Below are 25,145 nucleotides of genomic sequence, written 5' to 3'. Positions count from 1 at the left end.
GGGTCGGCAGGGGCGGGGAAACGGGGTCTTGCTGTGACCGGGGTCTCATATTCTTGATTTCTTGAACACAATTGGTTCCTAAAGCCAATTTTCAAAGCACAATCTTTTAAATTGCTTTTTTAACCCTTGGATTTGCAGTAATTTAATCAAGCTGTTTCTCTACTCCAACCCCAAAAGAAGGTGTAGCCTTTATAATAAGAATCCCCATTATTTGATAATAAAAATACATTACCCTTCTATGAATGAAGCTACTATTTGAGTATAACATGACAGATAAAGCCATGGTCAGAACATATGAGATTAACAAATTAAAATCAACCTGATAGGGAGTGACCCTCAAGAGCTTGTGAGCAATCCGCATGAATCCAAGATGTTCGTACAGTACTTACATAGTTTCCTCCTTTGGTCCTATAGGTAGACAAAAACAATATACAAATGGATAGGATTTGGCTTATTCACACTGTCCAACTGGGCCTAGCAGTAACAATTTAAAGCTAAAATGTTAGTGCTTTGTAACATACATGAAACTTGGGTATAGGATGAGTCTTGCCCTGTAGACCTAGCTGAAAAATGTAGTATAAGCAGCAAATAATTGATGTGCCTCTCATGTGTTTTTTCCCTATGATCATATCTTTTTAAAATTAGGGCTTGCACATGCTATAGAAATCTTCTGGTTTTGTAGGGCTACATATGAGAGAGCTAAGGTGCTGCTATCTGCTCTCTGAGGATTATGTCTGCTAAGGTCTTCCTTGCCTTCTATTTACTAAGGTCTCTGAAGTCTTTGTAGGTTTGTGGAGCCTAGTCTGATCTATGAAGCAGAGGTTTTGCTTACTTAGGGCAGCCAGTAAGGCCCATCTGTTTTCCGGCATTTTTTTTTTTTAGACAAGGTCTCGCTCTGTTGCCCAGGCTAGAGTGCAGTGGCATGACCACAGCTCAATGCAGCCTCCTAGGCTCAAATGATTCTCCCACCTCAGCCTCCCAAGTAACTGGGACTACAGGAGAAAACCACCATGCCTGGCTAATTTTTTAAAAACGTTTTATAGTGATGGGGTCTTACTGTGTTGCCCAGGCTGGTCTCAAACTCCTGGGCTCAAGCTGTCCTCCCACCTCAGCCTCCCAAAATGCTGGGACTACAGGTGTGTGCCACCATGCCCAGCCTCATCTGCTTTTAAGAGGCTGTTTGCTGAGATTCGTGCATATTTGCTTAGGGCTAGCAGGGTCCTCTAAAAAACAGCTATTTGTCTATTATTACAAATTTAAGTAGTCCCCCAAAGTGAATGAATTCATAAGACCTAAGATTTAAAGATACTTACAGATAGCACAGCAAACTGTATAACTGTAAAAAATCTGTCAGATTGCAGAATAGAAGCCTCAAAGACCAAGGTCAAGGATTCACATGGTTTGTGCTCACAAAAGCACCATAAAAATTTAAAGCTACTTATACAGCTGACTCTAAAAGTCTCAGTTCCTCTGCATGTTCGATCTCCCATCCACCTCCTTTTTGTTGTCTTATTTCTTGAGGATTTTGGCTAATGCACCAGATGTTATGACCATACAGAAGCTCATTAAATAATATGAAGCAATTGAGAAATAAGACCAAAGACATCACATATAGAGAATAAACATCCCCTCTATTACTGATGAAATAAATATTAGAGAATTGACTTATTCAGCAGGCAAGTGAACTTCCTAATACTAAACCCCAGGATTAGAGAGAGAAATCTTTCAACCAAAGGCCATACTCACACTGAACTTTGAAAAATAACACATGGATGAAGAGAACAGAATGTGTGATTCCTGAAGGCAGCTTGCTCCTAAGAGAAAAGGGGAAAAAAATGGCTGGACTATATATATATCCAATTTCTTTTCCCGAACTCTACTTGATCATTCACTCCAACTCCCTTGTGAGCTGTTACAAAAATTGCTGCTATAAACACTCCAGTATGTTTACTGAATTATATTTATATACATGAGCATTTCTGTGAGTGTAGACCTAGGAATAGAATTGCTGGGACATAAATGTGTCTATGACCAGCTTTAGTGGATGAAAATTATTTTCCAAAGTGGTTGTAACAATTTAGACTGTGACCAGCAGTGTATGAGAGTTAGATGCTCATATATCCATGCCAAAACTTTATATTAGTTTTTAAAGTTTTATCCATTCTAGTGGTGTGTAGTGGTATCTCATTATGGTTTTAATTTATATTTCTTTGATTATTGTTATTAAACATTTTTGTTTATTGGCCATTTGTTTATCCTTTTTGTAAAATGCCTGCTCAAGTGTTTTTGACCGTTTTATACAAATGATGTATTTTTCTTATTGATTTGTAGGAAGTCCTCATATTTTCTGGGTATGAGATCTTCACTGGATAGATGTATTGCAAATATCTTCACCCACCCTGGGGTTGGCCTCTGCACATCCATAATCATGTCCTTTGATGAATAGAAGGTCTTAGTTTTAATAGTCTAATTCATCATATTTTTCCTTTTGGTTAGTGCATTCTGTGTCCTGTTTAAGAAAATTTTATCTCCTGGAAAGATACTGAAGATATTCTTCTCTATTATCCTCTAGAAGCTTCAGTGTTTGTCTTTTATATTTAGGACTATCATCTACCTAAAACTGTTATTTGTATATGATGTGAAGTAGCCATTCAATTTAAATTTTTCTGTGTGGATTTCCAATTAACCTAGCACCATTTATTTAAAAATATCATCCTTTCCCAACTATACTGTACTAAGACTTTTGTCATAAATCAAGTGACTTTCTATGTGTGTCTTTTCTGTTCCCTTGGTCTGTATGCCTGTTGTCTCACCAATATCACACAGCTTAACTATTGCCATTTGCTGATAATCTTGATATCCAATATCTTGATGTCTGGTCTTCCAACTTAGTTGCTCTTGAAGATTATCGTCTTTTCTTGGACCAATGCATTTATACACAAATTTTAGAATCACTTACATTCCTTAAAAACCTGCTGAAAATTATATTAGGATTGCATCCAATCTACCCAGCAATTTGGAGTTTTTAAACAACGTTTTTTATTTTACTTTATATCTTACATATACCATTACTTTACATATTACATTTGTTTTTTTTTTCTTTCTGGTCTTTATACTTTTGGGGGGAAAGGAGGGCTTTATTACACTGGAGAGAACCATCAATACATCAATATACGTTTGAATAGAAACGTGATGGTGAATCTCCTTATCCCAATCCCAATCCCAATCTCAGGAAAAACTTACTTCCACATTTCACTTTAAATATAATGTTTGCTGTAGGGCTTTTACATATATCTTTTATCAAATTATTGATGATCCCTTTTACTACTTTGCTAAAAGTTTTAAAAATTATAAATTGGGGTTTAACTTTATCACATGTTTCTGCATCTTGGGATGATTGGATGATTTTTTTCATTCCATTAATACAGAAAATAACATTGATATTTATTTTTTATTTTCTTTTTTTTGAGATGGAGTCTCCCTCTGTCACCCAGGCTGGAGTGCAATGGCGTGATCTAAGCTCACTACAACCTCTGCCTCCCTGGTTCAAGCGATTCTCCTACCTCAGTTTCCCAAGTAGCTGGGACTACAGGTGCATGCCACCATGCCAGGCTAATTTTTGTATTTTTACTAGAGACATGGTTTCACCATGTTGGCCAGGTTGGTTTCAAACTTCTGATCTCAAATGATCCACCTATCTTGGCCTATCAAAGTGCTGGGATTACAGATGTGAGCCACCTTGCTCAGCCTGTTTAATAGAACTTATAAGTGAAGCAAAACATGCTGAGAATTTTCTTTGTGGAAAGGTTACATACAGGCTCAATTTGTTAATAGATAGAGGAACATTCAGGTTTTCTATTTCTTCATCTGTCAGTTTCATTAAGATGTTGATATGGTTTGGATCTGTGTCCCTGCCCAAATCTCATGCTGAATTGTAATCCCCATTGTTGGAGGTAGGGCCTGGTGGAAGGTGACTAGATCATGAGGGCAGTTAGTTTCTCATTAATGGTTTAGCACCATCCCCTTGCTGTTCTCATGATAGTGATTTCTCACAAGATCTGGTTGTTTAAAAGTGTGTAACACTTCCCTCTTCCCTCTCTCTCTCTTGCTTCTGTTCCTGCCACATAAGACAACTGTTCCTGCTTTTCCTTCCACTATGATTGGAAACTTCCTGAGGCCTCCCCAGAAGTAGAAGCCACTATGCTTCCTGTACAGCCTGCAGAACCATAAGCCAATTAAACTTCTTTTCTTTATAAATATCCCAGTCTTAGGTATTTCTTTATGGCAATGTGAGAACGAACTAATACAGAATGTGTTTTCAAGAAATTTGTCTGTTTCATCTGAATTTTCAATTGGATTGTCCATGATATTTCTGTTTTTTTGTTTGTACATTTTTGAGGAGGGGATCTTACTATGTTGCTCAGGCTGGTTAAAAACTCCTAGGCTCAAGCAATCCTCCCATTTCAGCCTCCCAATAGGTGGTAGGATTTCTAGTTATCTTGATTTGCTGAGTCTTTTATGAAATATTCTTTTTGTTTTTAGTATTATTATCGAAACAAATTTGACTTTGTCTGCTATTAGGGAAGTGATTTCAGCTCTCTCTGGTTAGTGCTTTTATGATAAACTTTTCTATCCTTTTTCTTTCACCTCTGTGCCATTTTTATGGCATATCTCTTTAAACAGCATATGATTGGGTTTTTGATTTTGTAACCAGTCTGACAATCTTGGTCTTGGTATACTTACTCAATATATTTGAATTTAAAACTACCACGTTACATTTTTATTTGTTCTATTTGTCCTATTTCATTTTCTTATTTCCCACTTTTTTTTTTACAAATTATTTTTATCTTTCAATGTCCCCCTCCAGTAGCTTGTTATTATAGTTTTTAAAATTAAACTTTTACTCTTGAGATAATTGCACATTGTCATACAGTTGTAAGAAACATTACAGAGAGACACTGTGTGTCTTTACCCCATTATCTCCAATGGCAATATTTTGCAAAACTGTAGTACAGTATCATAACCAGCAATTGACATTGATACAGTCAAGATACAGAACATTTCCATCACCACAAGGATTCCTCAAATCTCCCTTTTATAGCCTCACCCACTGCCCTCCCGTCCCCACTGCCTCCTGAAAACCTGGCAACCACTAAACTGTTCTTTATTTCTATAATTTTGTCATTTCAAGACAAAATATACAAAAAAGCATGGGCTTATATAGTATGTAAACTTTGGAAATTTTTTTTTTTTCTTTTTTGAGATGGAGTCTCGCTCTGTTGCCAGGCTCGAGTGCAGTGGTGCGATCTCAGCTCACCACAACCTCCACCTCCTGGGTTGAAGTGATTCTCCTGCCCCAGCCTCCAGAGTAGCTGGGACTACAGGTGCGCACCACCGCACACAGCTAATTTTTGTGTTTTTAGTAGAGATGGGGTTTCACCATGTTGACCACAATGGTCTTGATCTCCTGACCTCATGATTCACCCACCTCAGCCTCCCAGAGTGTTGAGTTATAGGCGTGAGCCACCGTGCCTGGCCTGGAATATATATATATTTTTTCCATCCCACTGAATGTAACTCCCTGGAGATTCATCCAGGCTGTTGCATGTATCAGTAATTTGTTCCTTTTTATTGCTGAGTAGTATGGTATGGATTTAGAACAGTTTGTTTAGCCATTCACCCAGTGAAGGACATCTGAGTTGTTTCCAGTTTGGGGATATTATGAATAAAGCTGCTATAAACATTAATGTACAGGTTTTTTTGAAAACGTAAGTCTGTATTTTTCTTTCTTTTTTTCTCCCTATTTACTTTTGGAGAAAGTCCTTCATTTTTCTGAGGTAAATATCCAAGAGTACAATTGCTGGGCTGTGGGGCAGTTTCATACTTAGGTTTTTAAGAAATTGCAAACTATTTTCCACAATGGCTGTATAATTCTACATTCCCAGCAGCAATGCATAAGTGATCCAGCTTCTCTGCATCCTTGCCAGTATTTGGTGTTGTCACTATTTTTATTTCATCCAATCTGATAGGTGTGTGGTGATATGGCATGGTGTTTTAATTTGCATTTCCCTAATTGCTAATGATGTTGAATATCTCATTTGCTTATTTGCCATCTGTAAACCATCTATGGTAAGTTTTTATTCATGTCTTTTGTTTATTTTCTAATTGGATTTTTATTGAGTTTTGAGAGTTCTTTATATATTACAGATATCAGTTCCTTGTCAGATGTGTGGTTTGCAAGCATTTTCTTCTAGTCTGTAATTTGCCTTTTACTACTAATGCTTTTCACAGAAGAAAATTTATTAGTTTAGATAAAGTTCAGTTTTTCCTTTTATAGATCATGCTGTTGCAGTATGTTAAGTCTAAGAACTCTTTCTTCACGCTTGGATCCCAAAGATTTTCTCCTATGTTTTGTCTAAAAGTCTCATAGTTTTATATTTTACATTTAAGACTATTTTCTATTTTGAGTTAATTTTTGTGTAAGGTGTGAGACTTAGGTTTAGTTTATACACTTCTTTATTACTATAACTGTCTTTTATCAGTTGTAGATAAATCTTGGCTATTATATCTTCAAATATACCTTTCCCCTATTTTCTTTCTTTATTTTCTATGTCTGGAGTTACATGAATGTTAGAAGTCACACTGTTGCATTTATTTCTGATGGTCTATTTTGTAGTTTGCACTTTCCCATTTCTCTGTGCTTCTGATTGCTTTTTACTTATCTACCTTCCTTTTCTTATACAAGAAGCTCTGTTTACTTTTTTTAAAAAAATAATGCTCACTCTTCCTTTTATTCATACTGTCTTTCTAGGATTATTTTCCTTCTTCCTGAAGTACATAATTTAGTAGTCCATTTAGTGCTAGTATGTTGATAGTCTCTCAATTTTCCTTAAGATTTTTATTTGCCCATATAGCTTTTCTGAGACAAGGTCTTGCTCTGTTGCTCAGGCTGGAGTGCAGTGGGATGAGATCGTAGCTCATTGCAGCCTCAATCTCCTGTGTTCAAATGACCCTTCTGCCTCAGTGTCATGAGTAGCTGGGACTACAGGTGCCTTCCATCATGCCTAGCCGACATTTGTATTTTTTGTAAAGATGAGTGCCCCATTATATTTCCCAGGCTGGTCTTAAACCCCTGGCCTCAAGCAATCCTCCCGCCTCAGCCTCCCAGATTGCTAGGATTACAGACCTGAGCCACCACACCTGGCCTGCTCATATTCTTGCAGTTCAAGAATGGCAGTTATTTTCTCTCAGCACTTTATAGTATAGGTATTTTTCTACTGTTTTCCAGCTTCCATTGTTGCTGCTGAGAAGTCTGCCATCAGTATAACTGTTTTCCTTTGTAGGTGAGCTTTCTTTTCTCTCTTGCGTCTTTTAAAATTATTTTTCAGGCTGGGCATGGTGGCTCACACCTGCAATCCCACGACTTTGGGAGGCCTAAGCAGGCAGATCACCTGAGGTCAGGAGTTTGAGACCAGCCTAGCCAACATGGTGAAACACTGTCTCTACTAAAAATACAAAAATTAGTTGGGCGTAGTGGTGCACGCGTGTAATCCCAGCTACTCGGGAGGCTGAAGCACAAGAATCACTTGAACTCAGGAGGAAGAGGTTGCAGTGAGCCAAGATGGTGCCACTGCACTACAGTCTGGGTGACAGAGCAAGACTTTGTCTCAAGAAAAAAAAAAAGTGTATATATATATATATGTATATATATTTGTGTATACATATGTATACGTGTGTGTGTATATATATATTTTGACTGCATATATATCTGCAAGTTCACCTTGAAGTTGTCTGTCGTGGATTTCTTTTTATTAAGCTACTTGGGTTACATTATGCTCCTAAATTTGAATTCATATCATTATGAAAACAATGCATCAAGAATATTAAAATAGTGCCACTTTGTGCTTTTCTCTATTCTTTTTCTATGACTAATTAAACATATTGCAATATTGATAAACATTATTCTATTTCCAGTGTTTCTCAGTTTTGTTTTTAAAATATTTTTCATCTCATTCTTCTGTGATTCAGTCTAATTTTTTCAGCAAAATGTTAATTTTATTTTTAGCTTTATCTAATCTGTGTAGCTCATTCATTAAGATTTCAACAACTGTTTTTTTCTTTCTCAAAGATCCATTTGGTTGTTTTCAGAACTTTTTTGTCATTCCTGATGGATACCTGCTGCTTCCTCATCTTTGTAATTTCATCCTTTTCTTATTAAAATGTTTGTATTCTGAATCTAACAATTGTAAATATCTGAATTACTTGGATGTTCAATGGTGGCTTGCTTCTTCATGTACCTGGTCATCTCTAATTTTGTACTTATATTTATTCCATCAGTCTGTGATATTTCTAAAGTAAGATGCTTTCCCTCAGTAAGGATTTCCATCTGTTTCTGCCAAGAGACAAGGTATGCTACTAACATGCTACCATTTTAGTTTATTGAAAGAGTCCCAGCTTAATGTAGTATCCAGTTTGGTTTCCTTTCCTTTTTGTGGGCCTATAGGTAAGGATTACAATTCAAACTTCTGCTTTGGGCATTTGTTTTCATGGCGAATTTGCTTCCCAGGTTTACTTACCACTCAAGTTACCATGCCTGAGTCTAGCTCATGATTGGCATCCCTACCAATCCTCATCCTCCGCCCCCACACTCTTGACTTATTTTGGTGTCAGGGAAAATTCCTTAGATATTTTTCCCATTTTCTGTCATCCTAGGAATGCAGTAAAATCTATTTCGAATTAATTTTGAGGGGATCATAAAAATATCTGAGTATCTGGGTCACCAGAGTGATGAAAGCTGCAATCATACATCACTCTTTTACATGGAAAGACAGAAAAAAAAAAAAAAAAAAAGGCCAGCTTGGAATGTGAAGACTGCTTTCAAATAAAATTACTGTCCTTCATTCATTCATTCTGATTCAAACCTATAGGGACTTATGTACCAAATGCTTTATTAAGGGAGAAGAAAAGGAGCATGTCTCTACCCTCTGGAGGTCTAGGCAAGGATATAGATACTAAACTAATAGGCTAACAAATATATATATATATATATATATATGTATTTACAGATAGTGATGAATGTTATAACCGGTGATATAAGAGGAAGTTGGGTAGTAACTTTATATTTAAGCTTAAGCCTGAAGTGAAAGAGCCAGCCACGATGAGAGAGAAGATAAGAACATTAAACACAGAAGCAATAGTATGTGCCAAAGTCTCGAGGCAAAAAATATTTTGGTGTTTGACAAACTAAAAAATAGTTCTATATAGCTACAGTATAGGGAGTGAGAGTGAAAGTGGTAGGGTATGCAGTCAAAGAGATAGGAAGAGGGCAGGCTATGCAGGGCATTGTATGCAATGATAATGTATTACATTTATGTGGAATTGGAGGCCATTCAAAGATTTTATGCTGGAAAGTGGATTAACCTGTTTCATGTTTTGAGATCACTCTGGCTATTCTGTGGAGGATGCAATGTTAAAGCCACAAGTCTCTGGAATCCAGTAGACCAGTTCAGAGTCTATTGGTATAGTCTGGATAAGAAATTATTGTGGCTTGAGCTTGTGTGATGATAGTAGAGATGGAGATAAGTGGATGGTTTCAAAATATATCCTGGTGAGAGAATGAAAGATTTTTTTTTTTTTTTAAATAAGTAAAGTGGCTCTGCAGAAGATCACATGCATAACTGGACATGTGGCTTTAACTTGTATCTGAAAGGCTATCATCTCACTACAGCTTTCTTGGTGATAGAGCCCTCTTGAGCTTCTTTAGATATAAGTGTCAAAATATGGAGCCAGCACAGGTAGAGAGCTGTAGGGAAAAACCGTGGTCTTTAGTTAGGGGGGAATCCAAAATAGTTAAAACTTGAGTGGCCAAATACTTACTGCTTATCTCAGTTTTCTGATGAGTTACTGTAATGAAATAATCTAGTCCAGAAATAAATGACTTGTCTTGGGGTTGCTATGCAAAAGAAGAAAAAAATGCTATTAAAAAAGTTATTAGTCAATGGCTGCATATAATAGAATACCTACCTAACAGTATTATTGAGTTTATTTTTCTGACATATAAGAAGACTGAGAGAAGATGGTTACTGGTATTGGTTCAGTAGTTCAATTAATGTCCGGGTTGATGTCTACGATTTTCTTACCCTTCTCTCATGCTACTGAGAATAGCTTTCTCATGATTGGTTTGAATCTGCAATAATTTATCAATAACTTGTTTATAATCAAGGTATTTTTTAAAGTAAGAAGAAAGGAGAAAATGGGTTTTGGGTAATTAACAGAGTTCTGAACAACAAACTAGATTTAAGAATTTTAGACAAAGGAATAGAACAAGACCATACTACTTTATAGTTTTCAAACAGATGAAGTTTTTCAGAAGTTAACAGTAATGAGTTATTGATATGAATTATAAGTTTAAAACACCTATTAACCTAGAAAATATTTAATGAATATTTAATAATCATTACATTGAAAATTCATCCAGTAAATATTTGAGCCTATGCATATGCATAGCACTGTACTAGGCCTTATGAGAGATGTAAAACATGATATGCACTTCCTGCCTTCAAGAAACTCCTAAACAAGAATTTTTGGTATTACATTTTATATTTTATAACACTCTTTCATAGGTGTTCTTTCTTTTGAAATTTATAACTCCATGCATTAGGCAGATAAAATTTTTACCTGGTGAAGAAGTTGAGATAGACCCTGCTCTTGTCTCTCTGGCCATTACCACTTCAAGGTTCATTTCTTGGCTGAGGGCTTTCTCCAAAGGTGTGGAAGGCAGCTCTGTCCCTGTGTGATCAGGGCAATCTGGAAATGCCTGGGAATTAACAAACTCCCACTCTAGCAGCCTTCACCCAGTGACTGGAAATATTTGTTATGTAGATACCCCAGCTCGCTTGGCCTTCAGATGGAATAACTTTGAGGCCTGTGTTTTCCCAGACTTTTCTCATGGTATTATGCTGCAGTCATTACAAGTGGTAGCTGGCTTGATACCGCACCCTTTATTGACTGTTTTCCCTTCTTTGTCTCGCTTCCCCACCTCCTACTGGTGTTTCCTGCACCTCTTAGATAAACTATTTGCGACAAAATCCTTGTCTCAGGTTTCTAGTGAGCATTTCCACTAGGTTATTTCCCCTAATACCTGCCCCGAAAGTGCCTGGTTTAATGAGGGGGGCACACGATTCAAATCAAGCCAGTTGGAATCATTCACAGGGAATTTTGTCCAGTCTGAAACAGTGAGAAAGGAACTCTCTTCCTTCATCTTCCTTTCATTTTGGTTTTGGAGTAGTGTCCGGCACAAAGTAGAAACTTAGTATTTCTGGAATATTTAATGAATCCAATTCCTACAATTTCTTTCTTGCCAACCTGCATTCGTCATCAGTCATTAATTTAAAAATGTATGAAATAATGTTGCTATAGCATATCATAGTGTCACTGCATACTGTAGCAGTTAAGTGAATGGACTCAGGAGCTAGACTGTTTGAGATATAAACTCTGCCACTTGCCAGTTGTTTGACTGTGCTGGTTATTTGTCTGTTGTCTGTCAGTTCCATTCTCATTCTTTTACTCTCTCTGTATTACAGAGTACTGGAATCCTAAAAATCGTTTCCCAGATTCACTTGCCAGTTTGTTTCCAGTTCAGTTCTGTTAATGGGAGATTCAAAGCTAAGAGGACGGAAGGCGTTTTTTCTTTTCTTCTGGCGCCGGCCTCTGCAATGCTGTGCTCTACTACCCTGACTCCAGGAGTGGCCCAAGCAGGGTGAAGGATGCATAATCCTCAATTATGTGTAAGTGCATTTTTTTCAGTCTGATTAGAATTCCAGGCTTTAAAATTAGATGTATATTTTGAAAAGTACATCTGAAAATTTCATAGTTTGTGAATATATTTTTAAATACAGTCAAAATACTAAGCCCAGTAACAACACGATTTAGAGGACAAAGTTGTAAATATGCCACCTTTATATTTATATGAGTATTTACACAAGAATTTGCAGTTTTAAGTCGTTATCATTCATTGAATTGATATAAGGTCAATATAGTATTAATATATCACAAATTTACTTTAGCAGAAAACATCTACACAAAAGCAGATACAAAGTTATTTTCAGCCGGGCACAGTGGCTCACGCCTGTAATCCTAGCACTTTGGGAGGCTGACACAGACCAATCACTTGAGGTTAGGAGTTTGAGACCAGCTGGCCAACATGGTGAAACCCCACTCTACTAAAAATACAAAAATCAGCTGGGCATTGTGGCGCATGCCTGTAATCCCAGCTACTTGGGAGGCTGAGACAGGAGAATCACTTGAACCTGGGAGGCGGAGGCTGCAGTGAGCTGAGATCGTGCCACTGCACTCCAGCCTGGGCGACAAAGTGAGACTCAGTCTCAAAAATTTACAAAAGGATGATTTGCTAGTATATGAAAGTGACAGATAATCATCTGAATATGGGCCAAATGAACAATTATATTACAATTCAAGAACAAAATAAGGCTGGGTGCGGTGGCTCATGCCTGTAATCCCAGCACTTTGGGAGACTGAGGTGGGTGGATCATGAGGTCAAGAGATCGAGACCATCCCGGCCAACATGGTGAAACCCCGTCTCTACTAAAATACAAAATTAGCTGGGTGTGGTGGCACGCGCCTGTAGTCCCAGCTACTTGGGAGGCTGAGGTAGGAGAATCGCTTGAACCTGGGAGGCAGAGGTTACAGGAAGCTAAGATTGCACCACTGCACTCCAGCCTGGCGACAGAGCGAGACTGTATCAAAGGAAAAAAAAAAAAAAAAAAAAAGAACCTGCCAGAACTCTTATGGGTCAGGACCTTGTAACAGTTTTAAATCTATCTACTTATTCTTCCTACCCTTTTTGCCATTGTTGTCATAAATTCTACTTGTCCAGTTTATAAAAATCCACAAGACATTATTATTGCTGTTTTAAGAAGGTAATACTCTTTTAAAATTTACGTAATTACCCTTGATTATGCTCTTTTCCTCCTCCTAAGGATTTGAGATTATTTTCCTTAAGTAGGATTCCTGGCAGTGAATTCTCTCAACTTCTGTTTGTCCAGAAACAGCTTTATTTTGCTGTAATTCTTGAAAGCTTTTTCCCTGGATGTGGAATTTGAGGTTAGCAATTTTTTTTTTTCCTTCAGCGATCTAAAGATGTCATCCTATGGGATTCTGGTTTCCCTAGTTCTGTTGAAGAATCAGCATTTAGACTTACTGTTGCTGTTCTGAATTTATTTTTCCTTTTTCCTCTGGTTCCTTTTAAGATTTTCTTAGTTTTCGATACTTTTTATTATGATGTGGTCCAGATGATATCTTCTACTAGAGATGGTTTGACTTTTGCAATAGTCTACCTATTGCTAACAGGGAGAAAGTTAAAAGATTATCTCAATCCAATTAGAGATTGAGCTGTGTCCAGGCTAGGCTGCAAAGTTTTAGTAAGACCCTTCCATCTGTGGCTTATTTCTGTTGCTCATACATTAAGACACTATCACACAGTCTTTTGATTAAGGGATTGACAGTCTCTGTCTCCTTAGCCCTGAAAGACTGTGAAAAATTCATTTCTGCTCTTTGGAGGGTTTGAACTTGTTGTCTCTACACTCCTGCCTAAACAGCTTCAAAAAATGTCAAATGTCTTCAGGAAAAGACAATGATGAGTTTGTGGCAGACCCCTCCCTCCAGCTGGACTTTTGTCTACTAAACACTGTGAAACCCTGGGACATTTAGCTTTGTCTTTTAGAAGCTTCTGGCACAACTCTCTCCTCTCCCATACCACCTTCGCATTCAGCTAATCTGTGGAAAATGGGCCATTATGGATATTTCAGAGTCCTTTAGTTTCCAACTGATTGTGCTAACGCCCACCAATACAACTGACAGACGCTTGCTGGAGTCTCTTTCATTTAGTCAAAATCCTTCTACCTAGGCCAAGTTAGACTGACTTCAGTTCCATGCCTAAAATCTACAAAATGTTTTCAAAACTCATCAGCATACCTAGGAAGGGCTCTTTCCGGTCTGGAATTTTAATTTGAGTTATTTTTTGATTGCTTCAACAGATCTCCAATGTATTTTAAAACATTATTTTTGCAACTTGTCATTTTTTTTCTAATTGTAGTAGAGGATTTTAGAACTAAGTAACTTTCTTGTGGACATTTAGCTGCTTCTTCTTCTAATTATTATTTTTGAAACAGAGTATCACTCTGTATCCCAGGCTGGAGTGCAGTGGCTCAGTCGTAAATAGCTCACTGCAGCCCCTGTCTCCTGTGCTCAAGCGATCCTCCTGCTGTCAGCCTCAGTAGCACAGACTGCAGGCACGTACCACCAAGCCTGGGTAATTTTTTTTTTTTAGTAGAAAGGAAGTCTCACTACGTTGCCCAAGCCAGTCTGGGACTCTTTAGCTCAAGCAATCTGCCTGTCTTGGCCTCCCAAAATGCTGAGATTACAGGTGTGAACTATTGCACCCGGCCAGTTTACAATAACTCACAAAAATAGCTGTTTAAATAGGAAAACAAAATATATTTGACTAATTGTTTTGCATTGAAAACGTTAGCATCAGAATGAGAGGTTTTCATTCCTTCCTAACCTGTGCTTCACTTCTTCAAAGACAGTGTTAAATTATTTCAGTAAATTGAATTTCTGGGGTGAGTATACAGTTAGGCTTCAGAATTGGTGATCTACCCACTAGTGGATGTGCCTGTTTGATAATACTTCAGTAGGCTGATCCTTCCCCTCTCACAGCCTTTAAAACAACTTGAAAATATTAAGCGCCAATGTAAGATTTGTCTTTGAGAAACTGTGTGCAGAGTAACGGTTTTTGGGTTTTTACATTATGCAACTCAAGAAAGCAATTATTTTATATGCAACTAACTGTATATAAAGCATACTTAAGGTTGGCTATGAGTTAATAAACAATTATCAAAACTTTTTATTGCTTTGCAGAAGAAGGGCTTAACAAAATAAGTGTATAATCACTTTCCATCAATATTTTCCAATCTGGTTTTGTCCAGAATTGGTGGATTCTTGGTCTCATTGACTTCAAGAATGAAGCCGCGGACCCTCCCAGTGAGTGTTACAGTTCTAGAAGATGGTGTGTCCCGAGTCTGTTCCCTCAGATGTTCAGATGTGTTCAGAGTTTCTTTCTTCTGGTAGGTTTATGGTCTCGCTGGCTTCAGGAGTGAAGCCACAGACCTTCGCAGTGTTACAGCTCTTAAGGCGGCGCGTCTGGAGTTGTTCGTTCCTCCCTTCTGGAAGTATTCATTCCTCCTGGTGGGTTCGTGGTCTCGCTGGCCTCAGGAGTGAAGCTGCAGACCTTCCCGGTGAGAGTTACAGCTCATAAAGGCAGCATGAACCCAAAGAGCGAGCAACAGCAAGATTTATTGCAAAGAGCAAGAGAACAAAGCTTCCGAACCCTGGAAGAGGACCCAGCGGGTTGTCTCTGGCTAGCTCCCACAGCCTGCTTTTATTTTATGTGGCCCTACCCACATCCTGATGGTTGGGCCATTTTACAGAGAGCTGATTGGTCCGTTTTGACAGGGTGGTGATTGGTGCTTTTACAATCCCTGAGCTAGACACAGAGTACTGATTGGTGCGTTTACAATCCTTTAGCTAGACACGGAGTGCTAGACAGAAAAGTTCTCCAAGTCCCCACTAGATTAGCTAGATACAGAGCACTGATTGGTGCGTTTACAAACCTTGAGCTAGACACAGAGCTCTGATTGGTGCATTTACAATCCTTTAGCTAGACACAGAGTGCTAGACAGAAAAGTTCTCCAAGTCCCCAAGATTAGCTAGATACAGAGCACTCACTGGTGCATTTACAAACCCTGAGCTAGACACAGAGTGCTGATTGGTGCATCTANTGTGGCCCTACCCACATCCTGATGGTTGGGCCATTTTACAGAGAGCTGATTGGTCCGTTTTGACAGGGTGGTGATTGGTGCTTTTACAATCCCTGAGCTAGACACAGAGTACTGATTGGTGCGTTTACAATCCTTTAGCTAGACACGGAGTGCTAGACAGAAAAGTTCTCCAAGTCCCCACTAGATTAGCTAGATACAGAGCACTGATTGGTGCGTTTACAAACCTTGAGCTAGACACAGAGCTCTGATTGGTGCATTTACAATCCTTTAGCTAGACACAGAGTGCTAGACAGAAAAGTTCTCCAAGTCCCCAAGATTAGCTAGATACAGAGCACTCACTGGTGCATTTACAAACCCTGAGCTAGACACAGAGTGCTGATTGGTGCATCTACAGTCCTCCAGCTAGACATAAAAGTTCTCCAAGTCCCCACTAGACCCAGGAGCCCACCTGGCTTCACCTAGTGGATCCCACACTGGGGCTGCAGGCAGAGCTGCCCAGCCTGCCCTCACTCCTCAGCCCTTGGGCAGATGGGACCGGGTGCCAGGGAGCAGGGGGCGGCACCCGTCGGGGGAGGCTTGGCCTGCGTGGGAGCCCACCATGGAGGTGGGGCTCCTACCGGCAGGCTGTAGGTCCTGAGCCCTGCCGGGTGGGGAGGCGGCGGAGGCCCTGGGAGAATTTGAGCTGGGTACATGTGGGCCGGCAGTGCTGGGGGACCCAGCGCAACCTTCGCAGCTGCCGGCCTGGGTGCTAAGCCCCTCACTGCCTTGGGCCTGTGGTGCCCGCCGGCAGCTCTGAGTGTGGGGCTCACCGACCTTGCACCCACGGAAACTTGCACTGGCCTGTGAGCACTGCGGGAAGCCCGGGTTCGTCTCCCTCTACACCTCCCAGCAAGCAGAGGGAGCCGCCTCAGGCCTGGGCCAGCCCAGACAGGGGCTCCCGCAGTGCAGTGACGGGCTGAAGGGCTCCTCACCGCTCCCAGAGTGGATGCGGAGGCAGAGGAGGTGCTGAGAGTGAGGGCTGCTAGCACATTGTTACCTCTCAGTTTGATGACCACAGATTATGAAAAGTCAAATTTTTAGGAAAACTAAATAAATGCTAGGAATTTCAATAACTGGCATTAACACAGATCATTCCTGTCAGATTACACTGCTCTAGATAAATTCCAGTTTATCAACAGAATAGCAATTTAGAGGTGTTAGAGGACTAGTTTGGAAATAGCTTCACTAACTCATAGTTTATTGCCTAATGTTTATATTCAACAATTCATGAGATGCTGCACTCAGACAAAGTTTGGCAAGTAAAGTAATATACTGATATCATCTGGCAGGGAAAAATGCTGGTAAGGTCATTTTGATTAAAGAATAGGATGACTGAGCAATATTGTGTAATCTAAAGTTTAGTCTACATTATTATATTTGGGCTATCAACTCTATCCTAATGCTGTTTTGAATTTAAAACTTATTTATATCTTTTGGGACACAGTTTTGCTCTGTCACCTAGGCTGGAGTGCAGTGGTGTAATCACGGTTCACTACAGTCTCAACTTCCTGGGGTCCAGCGATCCTCCCACCTCTGCCTCCTGAGTAGCCGGGACCACCAGCACATGCCAACATGTCTGGCTAATTTTTGTATTTTTGGTAGATAGGGTTTCGCCATGTTGCCCAGGTTGGTCTCAAACTCCTGAGCTCAGAGTCTTGCTCTGTCACCCAGGCTGGAGTGCCATGGTGTGATCTTGGCTCACTGCAACCTCCGCCTCCCTGGCTCAAGCAATTCTCCTGCCTCAGCCTCCCAAGTAGCTGGGATTACAGGCACACGCCACTACGTGTGGCTAATTTCTTTATTTTTAGTGGAGACGGGGGTTTCTCCATATTGGCCAGGCTGGTCTCGAACTCTAACCTCAGGTGATCCACTTGCCTTGGCCTCCCAGTGCTGGTATTAACAGGCGTGGACTACTGCGCCTGGCTTAATTGGCACTCTTACAGTCAAGGGATTTCATATGACCCAAGTTATTTATTCTTTAAAATGTAATTATAATTTCCTGACTGCCTAATTGCGTAAGTTAAAATGTAATATATATTTTCCCACACTATGATCACATATTCACAGAATTATAGAATCATATGATTTAAGAGCTGAATTCTACCTTGGAGATTATCCCATAAACTTCAATTTATTGTCTATCAATCTAAGGCCTAGAAAAGACCAGGCACGGTGGCTCATGCCTATAATCCCAGCACTTTGGGAGGCCTAGGCAGGTGGATCACCTGAGGTCAGGGGTTCGAGACTAACCTGACCAACCCATCTCTACTAAAAATACAAAATTACCTGGATATGGTGGCGCATGCCTGTAATCCCAGCTACTTTCGAGGCTGAGGCAGGAGAATCGCTTGAACCTGGGAGGCAGAGATTGCAGTGAGCCAAGATCATGCCATTGCACTCCAGCCTGGGCAACAAGAGTGAAACTCCATCTGAAAAGGCCTAGAAATGCTAAGTGAACCATTCAAAACCACAAGCCCTGGCTGGGTTCTAATTTACGCATTTTTTTAAAAATGAAAAACACAAATATTTTCCTCTATATCATTTTGATATATGTTTCACCTTGACACGTTTTAGAAATGTGTATCATTTTAATAGAAATAAATTTGTGGACTTTTTAGAATATATACAATTGATATGTTCTTGAAAAAATGGCTTTAAAACTGTTTGAGAAATACAATCTTATTTGGCATTTAGGACTACAACAGGATTAAAACAACGAGAAACACGTTTAGTATTAACTCTTTAACGGACATTTTAGTTTTCTGATAAAGTCATAATAGTGTGGCAAATAATTCATAGTATAGTGAACTGGCCTTATGTTTTGAGTGTGTGTATTTAATTCATCTTTTGAGAATTAAATTTAGGACTAGATTTTTTGTGCTACCAGATTCTCTATATATTTTTCACACAAAAAATGGGGTTGTTCTGTAACCAAAAGCTGTATGTGATCTCAGCTAAGCCTTATTTCTTTTATTACTTTACTGTGCCTCTTAATGGTACTTGTAAGTCAGGAAGTGTGTTATAAGAGTGAAGTCTTGGCAGCGATGGTAAAAGTAGGTTAAATATAGAAATGTTTTCCTTTTCTCTGCTGTTATGGAGAACAGAATGGTAATTGATATTAGCAGGGGTGGTTCCTTCCCTGCTTCCTTGTGGGCTATAAGGAAGGGATCAGTTCCGTCTCTCTCCTTGGCTTGTTGATAGCCATCTTCTTCCTGTGTCTTTTTCACATCATCTTACTTCTATGGCTGTCTCTGTCCAAATTTCCCCTTTTGATTAAGGACATCAGTCATACTGGATTAGGGGCTCACCCTATTGCAGTGTGAGCTCATCTTAACTAATTATTTCTGCAGTGACTATATTTCCAAGTAAGATCATCTTCCGAGATACAGGGTGTTAGTTAGGACTTCAACATAGAAAGTTGGTGGGGGGAACACAATTTAACCTATAAGCCTTAGGTGAGCTGAGCATCTACTCTTAGCTTACCCTTGTGGTCCTTTGCCTCTCCTAGGCATCAACTACTAGGAAGTGATTAAAACATCTTTCTGGGTCAGGCGCGGTGGCTCACACCTGTAATCCCAGCACTTTGGGAGGCTGAGGCAGGCGGATCTTGAGGTCAGGAGTTTGAGACCAGCCTGGCCAACATGGTGAAACAACATGGTGAAACTCTGTCTCTACTAAAAATACAAAAATTAGCTGGGCATGGTGGCACGCACCTGTGATCCCAGCTACTCAGGAGGCTGAGGTAGGAGAATCGCTTGAACCCCAGAGGCGGAGGTTGCAGTGAACCGAGGTTGAGCCACTGTACTCCAAAAAAAAAAAACCTTTATGAAAAATAGTACCCCAAATCCAATCAATTGCTAGTTTAAGTGATGGGATAGAAAGAAAAGAGATCTAAGAATCATGATTCTTAGAAAACAGAAGTGCTAGAATAGAATGTAAACTTCAGTTAATGGCTCTGATTTTGGATGTGAATAAATTCACTATTTGCATTACAGTAACATTTAAAAAAAGCAGGTTGTGAAGCCATCTTATTAAATTATACAAATAATGCAAAATTCCTCAAGTGAAATCTTTAGTGAACATTAAAAAGTTGATTAACTTGTAGTGAGAGATTATTCATGTAAATAAGTGACTCACATCTATTACCATTGTCGCTTTGACTACAGTTTCGGACTCAGAAAAGAATGAACACAGTGAATTGATTTCTAACCTTACCTCATTTATACCACTATCAACATTGCTATCTAATGTGGAAACCTAATTATTTCATTTTCCCCAGTTTTCCACTGGGGAGATAAGGACTAAATTCCTTTATAAGCTGCAGGTTGAGTACCATCATCATTAAGTTCCTATAATAGTGAACTACTACTAATTGATCCCCAAACAAGCCAGGCTTTCTCAAAGTCCTTTCTGTTTTTTGTTTCCCTCTGCTTGACATTCTCCAATCCACCTCTTCTCAAATGCTACTTTCACAGAAGGGTTTTCCTACTTCCCTACACAGTCTTTAGGTGACTGTCTTATGCTCTCATTAATGAACAATTTTAACTAACGTTGTACTGTTTCCTATTTTGTCTCTCTACACTAAATTTTGAGGGCACAGGCTATGACTTTTCATCTTTGTATCTCGACTGCCAAGCTCAATGCTTGGCATATTCAATATACAGTTCTTGAATAAAGGCCCAGTTTTTATATAAACACAGCTTACTTTATGCCATAATTTAAAAAATTCTAAACATAAAACTTAAAAATACATTTTAAAAGTGTAATGCATTAGTATCTCACTAACTGATATTTGAAGAAAGTAGCATGAATTACTTGGTTAATTTGGATTTTTGGGGGTTTTTATAACTGATTTTGTAGGTATTGCAACTTAAGGCAGAAAAGAGAATGTTATCAGCTAAGGATTATGATTAACAACATTCTGGGACACTTAAATACAAGAAAATACATTTTTTTCCTTTTTGAAAAACAGCCACTTTATTTTTTTTGTGGTAAAACATACACAACATAAAAGTTACCATTTTACCCATTCCTAAGTGTATAATTCACTGGCATTAAGTATATTCACAATGTTGGACAACCATTATCCATTTCCTAGGAAAATACATTTTTTTAAGATCTCACTTTTATTAGTAAACCTAGATAAACAACTGCTGGTTTTCAAGTACTATTATGATAACCATATATAAGCCAAAGAGCATAGTCTAACAAGTGCCAACGAACTTACGGAAAAATTAAGACAAAATATTTAAATTTCTTGAGTCATGCAACCTATATGCCAAAAATGGGGGGAACCCCTCAAAACTAAATACCACAGAAATAGTACACTAGGATGTCAATTAAAGTCCTCTACCTTGGGAGAAGCAGCTTGTGACGCTGGTAAGCAGTAACGTAAGGTAGCTTAGGCGCGCTCTCCCTATACTAACACGGAGGTTCTTAACCCGCGCTTGGAGGAGCTTGTAAAATGTGGCGAAGATATACGCAATTGGGGGTGGAGTAGGGAGCATGCATTGCTTTTATGCGATTCTCAATTTTTAAAAACTATCACACTAGTAGGATGAGGCAGTGAATGCCCAGGAGAAGGCCAGGCCAGCTAAAGACAGGGAAGCCGCCGGGCTCCGAGCTGCCGGCGCAGCGCTGCGGTGTGCGGCGTGGGGGCCCAGGCGCTTGGGGATTGGAATTCCGGACCCGGCAGGAGGAGGCGGAGCCGGGGGGAAAAGGCGCCGCCTCCGCCCCTTCGGGACCCGGAGGGTGCCCTTGTTTACCTCCCAGTATTTGTCACCCGAGACAAAGAGGGAAGGAAGGAGGGGCCTTCTGAGGGAAACTCCCTCGGCGGGAAGCACCTACTTTCAGAACGTTTTGTAACACCCCACGGGACGCGGGAACGGCTCCCTCCCGGCCCCCTGCGCCCTTTCCGAGGTTCCCTGCCTTGACTTCCCCGAGTTCTATGCCAACCTCAGCAACAGCGGGAGGAGCTGGGCAATCGGTTTTGCAGGGCAAACTCCAGGCTCTCCCCATTTATTATTCTCCGGGCGGCTCAGGGGAGACTCTGCAGGGCCACAGAGCAGAGCGACTACAGCTCCCAGGAGCCAACACTGCAGGGTTGAGCCGAGGCGGGAGTTAGACAGGACCTAAATGGTGGTTGGAGAAAGGGCAAAGCGGACCTCTGCTGTTACCTTAGCGCCAGCAAACCGAGCCGCCGCCGTCGCCAAGCCGGGAGACCAACCCCCTGTCTCCCGACTAAGTATTTTTAAATCTGGCGGGGCTTTCCCTCCGGAGCCAACCACTCCCACCGTTTACAGTCCCAGCCAGTCAGCGTGAGGCCCGCCATTTTTCAAACCCTCTTCCCGCCGCCAATCAGGATCGAGCAGTACATTCCTCTCCTGACCGGTTCTAACGGGTCTGGGAGTTAACGACCTGGGCGACCCACCGAACCTGCTAGGCTGGGGCGTGGAGGGCGGGTCTGGTAAGACACTGACCAATCGCTAGCCGCCGTGGCAAGGGGGCGGGGACTATCTGGGTTTGAATAATCGTCAGAACCAATCAGAGAAGTGGGGATGTGGCCTGTGGTCTAGCTCGTCAAGTTGCCGTGGCGCGGAGAACTCTGCAAAACAAGAGGCTGAGGATTGCGTTAGAGATAAACCAGTTCACGCCGGAGCCCGGTGAGGGAAGCGTCTCTGTTGGGGTCCGCGGCTCTGCAGGACTCTGAGGAGAAGCTCGCAGCAGGCAAGAATACCCTCCAATACCCTCGGGTTCGTGGACCTGCCTTTCCCCATTCCCTCAGAGCCTCTACTCGGTCTCGGCGCTGTGGCTCTCGGTGTCTGACCCGGCGAGCGGCATTTGGGGTGCGGGCCGGCGAGGGCCGGGGCTGTAGAGGGCCGGCGGGCAGTCGGAAGAGGCGGAAACTGCCCCCGCCCGGCCCGGTTCTGGGAGTTTTCAATGTCGGTCACGAGGTGATTAGCAATTGAGGCTCGCGACGTGAAAGCCGGGGGACATTTCTGTCAGGAAAGGCGTCTTGAGGGCGCTTGCGGAGTCGCCGGACTCGTTGAAGGGCGGGAGGCGGCGTCTCAGGCCCCGGGAGCCACTTGCTGGGCGAGCGTGAGGAGTCGTCAGCCGCGGCCGCTCGGGCTGGGAGGAGGAGGAGGAGGAGGGTGTGCGCCGGGGCACGGGCGGCCGCCCTCGGGAGGAGGGGGGCGCGGGCAGGGCGGGAGCGGATTTGGGCGGGAAGCGGAGCCCCGCCAGCGCCCGCCCTGGCAGCTGCGGGCTCCGCACCCACCCACCGGCTTCCCCTCTCCCCCCTCCGCCCCGTCAGGTGGACGCCGATCTGTCACCATGGGTAAAGGAGACCCTAACAAGCCGCGGGGCAAAATGTCCTCGTACGCCTTCTTCGTGCAGACCTGCCGGGAAGAGCACAAGAAGAAACACCCGGACTCTTCCGTCAATTTCGCGGAATTCTCCAAGAAGTGTTCGGAGAGATGGAAGGTGAGGCAGGAGAGGGGGTGCAGGTGTGGTTTTCGGCTAGGAGGGCCACAGGCAGGTAGGTAGTAGGCAACTCAAGAGCTTCAACTTTGCCACCCCCGATGACTCACCTGAATATCTTAAGAGTTTCAGGCAGACGATTTTAGGTTTTTACTTACATAAGACTTCGAAAGCCAAATGCTGTTAAGGAAAATGTGCCCCTTAAAGATGATCTTGTCGTCTTTGGATGTTTATAGGTAACAATTTTGCTGTATTCTTGGCGCTTATTTTTATGTCCACAGACCATGTCTGCAAAGGAGAAGTCGAAGTTTGAAGATATGGCAAAAAGTGACAAAGCTCGCTATGATAGGGAGATGAAAATTACGTTCCTCCCAAAGGTGATAAGAAAGGGAAGAAAAGGATCCCAATGCTCCTAAAAGGCCGCCGTAAGTTTAAAATAAACCAAATTGCCCCTTGAATTTTCCTTCAGTTTATTAAGCTCTGTTGCTTCCTTTCAGATCTGCCTTTTTCCTGTTTTGCTCTGAACATCGCCCAAAGATCAAAAGTGAACACCCGGGCCTATCCATTGGGGATACTGCAAAGAAATTGGGTGAAATGTGGTCCGAGCAGTCAGCCAAAGATAAACAACCATATGAACAGAAAGCAGCTAAGCTAAAGGAGAAATATGAAAAGGTACATGGTCATCTTACTTTTTTAAAGCTGTGATTAAGACTAGGTATAGGGAATAACTAGAAAACTTGGGCAACTAGTTAATCTTGTATTCATGATTGTCAGCTATGTTATGAAAAGGCCTAATGAAAATTGTACACTTAAACACAAGGTAATCAAAACCTTCCTTTTGAATGAAACCAGTGTTTGTAGTACTAGTATATTCCTGCAGACAGACTTGTAGTTACTGTATAGTTTTTTTTTTTTTTTTAAAGCAGAGGGTCAAATAAATTGGTTTATGTAGATATATATAAAATGTGAAGGTACAGCAGGGACTATGGCACTGTGTGTGAGGTAAAAGAGTATTGGTAGTGAAAGTACTGATACTGCTGTATTGCAACCCTTGTCATTTTACACCATTAACTTGTTAAAGCCTAGAGGGATAAGTGCTCTTAACACTTAGACTGGCTACTTTTGGACAGGGTTATTGGTCAATCATCTTTGATTGTTTACAAGTAAGTGGTTTTCACAGTTGAGTAATGACACCGGATGCTTACTTTATTTTTTTTAACAATATTTCAGGATATTGCTGCATATCGTGCCAAGGGCAAAAGTGAAGCAGGAAAGAAGGGCCCTGGCAGGCCAACAGGCTCAAAGAAGAAGAATGAACCAGAAGATGAGGAGGAGGAGGAGGAGGAAGAAGATGAAGATGAGGAGGAAGAGGATGAAGATGAAGAATAAATGGCTATCCTTTAACGATGCGTGTGGAATGTGCGTGTGTGCTCAGGCAATTGTTTTGCTAAGAATGTGAATTCAAGTGCAGCTCAATATTAGCTTCAGTATAAAAACTGTACAGATTTTTGTATAGCTGATAAGATTCTCTGTAGAGAAAATACTTTTAAAAAATTGCAGGTTGTAGCTTTTTGATGGGCTACTACATAGTTAGATTTTACAGCTTCTGATGTTGAATGTTCCTAAATATTTAATGGTTTTTTTAATTTCTTGTGTATGGTAGCACAGCAAACTTGTAGGAATTAGTATCAATAGTAAATTTTGGGTTTTTTAGGATGTTGCATTTTGTTTTTTTAAAAAAAATTTTGTAATAAAATTATGTATATTATT

The 25,145-nt window shown here is 40.8% G+C and overlaps 1 protein-coding gene and 1 long non-coding RNA gene across 3 annotated transcripts in view; one reads left to right on the top strand and one right to left on the bottom strand.

The window, feature by feature from the left end:
• Positions 1–22,321, bottom strand: part of LOC108512364 (uncharacterized) — a 24,027-nt gene extending 1,706 nt beyond the window's left edge. Inside the window, exons 1-4 of one of the 2 annotated variants that reach the window (XR_001880574.1) lie at positions 22,073–22,321; positions 9,877–9,952; positions 1,747–1,814; positions 320–408 (exon numbers count right to left, since the gene is read on the bottom strand). This is a non-coding gene — a long non-coding RNA (uncharacterized LOC108512364). The remainder of the gene's footprint in view (positions 1–319; positions 409–1,746; positions 1,815–9,876; positions 9,953–22,072) is intronic. The other variant, XR_001880575.1, reaches the window with a different exon arrangement.
• Positions 22,322–22,454: 133 nt separating this feature from the next.
• Positions 22,455–25,145, top strand: HMGB2 (high mobility group box 2). Its single transcript, XM_017847610.1, is given in 7 exon segments — positions 22,455–22,622; positions 23,209–23,378; positions 23,657–23,732; positions 23,735–23,767; positions 23,770–23,800; positions 23,873–24,047; positions 24,606–25,145. Coding segments are annotated over 6 exon segments (624 nt in total). The 5' UTR covers positions 22,455–22,622; positions 23,209–23,228; the 3' UTR covers positions 24,765–25,145.

The sequence above is a fragment of the Rhinopithecus bieti genome, unplaced genomic scaffold (assembly GCF_001698545.2).
Source record: "Rhinopithecus bieti isolate Rb0 unplaced genomic scaffold, ASM169854v2 scaffold_29254, whole genome shotgun sequence".
Classification (NCBI taxonomy): domain Eukaryota; kingdom Metazoa; phylum Chordata; class Mammalia; order Primates; family Cercopithecidae; genus Rhinopithecus; species Rhinopithecus bieti.
The sequence above is the reverse complement of the archived record's forward strand: the minus strand, read 5'-3'. Positions and strand labels throughout refer to the sequence as shown.